The sequence below is a fragment of the Coturnix japonica genome, chromosome 24 (assembly GCF_054131305.1).
Source record: "Coturnix japonica strain WE chromosome 24, WE-NBRP24, whole genome shotgun sequence".
In the NCBI taxonomy this organism is placed as follows: Eukaryota; Metazoa; Chordata; class Aves; order Galliformes; family Phasianidae; genus Coturnix; species Coturnix japonica.
Genome location: NC_140686.1, coordinates 5,752,501 through 5,755,508, shown reverse-complemented (window position 1 = coordinate 5,755,508; position 3,008 = coordinate 5,752,501). Strand labels below are relative to the sequence as shown.

General features: G+C 52.8%; 1 protein-coding gene across 2 annotated transcripts in view; it reads right to left on the bottom strand.

The window, feature by feature from the left end:
- Nucleotides 1-280: 280 nt before the first annotated feature.
- The window catches only part of LOC146757174 (uncharacterized), a 7,221-nt gene continuing 4,493 nt past the window's right edge, over nt 281-3,008 (bottom strand). Inside the window, exons 4-8 of one of the 2 annotated variants that reach the window (XM_085523507.1) lie at nt 2,996-3,008; nt 2,803-2,904; nt 1,956-2,099; nt 1,290-1,431; nt 281-1,104 (exon numbers count right to left, since the gene is read on the bottom strand). The exon at nt 2,996-3,008 is cut by the window's right edge and continues 59 nt beyond it. In XM_085523507.1, coding sequence (XP_085379633.1) covers nt 1,008-1,104; nt 1,290-1,431; nt 1,956-2,099; nt 2,803-2,904; nt 2,996-3,008 — 498 coding nt within the window. In that variant the 3' untranslated portion in view covers nt 281-1,007. Of the gene's footprint in view, nt 1,105-1,289; nt 1,432-1,955; nt 2,100-2,378; nt 2,663-2,802; nt 2,905-2,995 lie in introns of those variants that run through there. The other variant, XM_085523508.1, reaches the window with a different exon arrangement.

Genomic DNA, 3,008 nt, shown 5'->3' with positions numbered 1-3,008 from the left:
ACATTTGAGCAGTTCCTCCACAGCTTCCCACAACATCGTGGCTTGCAGAGAACGGGATGGTACCCCGATGAGAGGTGAGTGCCAACCCCCCCCCCAGTTCTTTATTGCCCCCGCACCGCGCTGTTAGAGAGGGGAGGTTCTTTGTTCCTTCTCTCCCTGGGTTTGTTCCCGCTGTCACCGAGTGAGCTCTAGAGAGAACTCCGTGACACAAACTCATTGCAAAGTCTAAGCTAGAAGAAGCGTCACCTCAGTGTATCCCAGAAAAAGAACAGCGTTGAGATTTTAATTGGTTTTGGTTCTTTGTTTTATTGAGGGTGGGTTGTTTTTTGTTGTTTTTTTAGGGTTTTTTTGGGGTTTTTTTGTCTTTTTTTTTGGGGGGGGTTAGGGGGGTGCGAGGGGAAGGGAGAGGGAGGGGACAGTTGTTTGGTTGTTTTTCATATACAATAAAGCTATGCAGTTCCGCTGTCAGTCGCCTCAGAGAGTTCCCGAAGGAGCTCAACCACATTCTGCTCAACATCGAGTTGTTCCATTGAGTGGAACAATGGTAGTCTTGCAGATGGAGCAATGCAGGAATTCTGACAGGATCTCCAGGTGTATCCAGTTCATCATCTGAAAGCTCCGCAACCAAATTGGAAGGGACCAGTCCTCTTGTGCCATCTGTCAGCTCTCCCTGAAACCAGCCATTCTCACCCACATCTCCAAAGACATTACGCATTGTCCAGCAGTCAGAGGAAGCTTGTTTTCTGGGTCCTCATTAGGACCCTCAACAGGAATGTAGCTGTGTCGAGCTAAGAATCTTCAAACTGCTGGTGATACCTGTCCTGGAGAATGCAGGATGAAGGACAAAAGCTCTGCTCTCACATTCAGGGCCATCCTCTGACAGAAGGCAGCACTCAGGACTGTTCCCAAGGATCTCTTTCATGGCTTTGAGTTCAAGCTCCAGGTCTTCCAGATGACCTTGAAGACTTCTGGCCTCTTCAATGGCAGAATGGAACGGACTGGAGCTATTACGGAGACTCTTGTTTGACTGGGTCAGAGTCTGTCTCGTTGCCTTCCCCAGCTCCATCTGCTGCTTCTGCTGCTCTCTTTTCCCTCTTGCGCGCTCTGTGAGAATGAGTTTCAGAAAGCACTACTCACTGACAGGAAATAAGGGGAAACTTGAAAGACTTTGCAACCTGAGTCCTGGCAGTGTACTGCCAGCGGCTGATTTGGCCGTCCAGGATCCTGGCACCACAAATGCTTCATTGCCAAATGCAGCAAAAAGGTGTTCTGGGGAAAGGCCAACTCACAGGTAGTTTTTGAGCACCCATATCACAGTACCAACGGCCAGCACCAGCGCAGGCAGCAGCATCGCTGAGACCGTCACCGGAATGCGGCGCTTCCGCACAGATCTGTGAGCAGCAGCCTCTGTGCTTTTGCCTGTGTTCATCCCTGGAAGAAATGAGACAATGTCCCACGTTACCTTCAGCTGCGCGACAGATAATCTCTCAGTGTGCTTCATGGACCCAAGAGGTCATTTTGTCAGTGGGTGCCTCCGTCTCTGGTGCCGAAGCACCGGAGGACAAGAAGGATTGCTTCCACCTCTTGTTGGGTACGAAGAGGCTGCACAGGCACTACCCGTGTCCTCCTCTGGGCCGAGAGCTGGGGCTGTACTCTGGGGTCTGGGCTTGGTCTGTGGGGAGAGCTACAGAGCAGAATCCCTCATGCTTTTCCCGGCATGCGTGTCCTGAGCTCTCCTGTGGGACGCCCCCCAGGCTGAAGGTCAGGCTTCAGCCAGCACAGGGCACAGCCAGAGCCAGCCCAGGGGAGAAACACTCCTGCTTCTTTTACATGTGCTCTATGCTCACACGCTCAGGTCTGGCTGCTGACCTGGTGTGCAAGAGCTGGCAGCAAGAGCCTGCAGGCACGCAGTGACTCTGGTTTGTGACACCGTATGATCATGGGACAGAAATTACCTGGCATGCCGGTTGGTGCTGCCTGCATTCCTCTGTCTGGGATGGGCAGTGTGGGATATCCACCTTCCTGGAGTGCATCCGGGACCGGCAGTGTGGGATATCCACCTTCCTGGAGTGCATCCCGCTCACTTTGTTGGTCCGTTCCTTTAGAAAGAAAGCAGGGCAGTAGGAGTGGGATGTCACGTGCCCTCATCAAAAACTGAGCTTCTCCAATCCCGAGCTCAGGAAAAGTCCAGGCCCCCCACCCCCAAGTACACTGTGAGCCCCTCTGTTACCCAAAGGCATTTGGGCCCTCCCAGCTATTGGACAATGCTGACTCCCTCACACCTCTTGAGGAATCAGCTCCTGTGCAAGGCCCTCACATTCTGTGCTGTCACCAGCCCATCACAGCCAGGTAGCTGCAGGCTGAAATCCAAGCTCTAACACACAGTCCAAGCCTTCAGAATTAGCATCTCCACCTCATTTCCAGCATTAGCAAAGGCAGCCAACCCTGCTCGGGATGCTCCTCCTGCCTTGAACTTGCTCAGCTGCACGGAGGGCTTTGGATGAACAGAAGCACAGCGCTTGCCACTTGCTGCCATCTGGGTGCCAACGACTGCACAAAGCAGCTCTGACAAGTAATGGTTGTGCTGGGGGAGCAGCTGCCTCTGGGTCTTGGCTGGATGCAGACCATCTGGCAGCAGACCAGCTCTGGTGCTTGACAGCACCTGCAAGGTGATACATGGAATACGGCTGCAGCACGGCTCTGACCCATTCCTTCCTGCTGTGCAGGCTACAGCCTGCCCACACCTGCATATCACACCTCAGCTTCCCAGGTCCCACAGTGAACAGACTGAAGTATACCCACCACGCTCTGCCTTCTCCATTTCCTTCAGCAGTCGCTTCAGGAGACGGGATGAGCCCTGAGAGTATTTTCCTCGTTTGTATTCATCCTCTTCTCTTTCCGGACCTTAACAGAATGTATGAAGTTAAATATCATGTGCATGAAGTTTTGAAGATCAGCGGCGAGTCAGACAAGTCAGTGAAGACAGAGTACTCACTGCTGGGATTCCA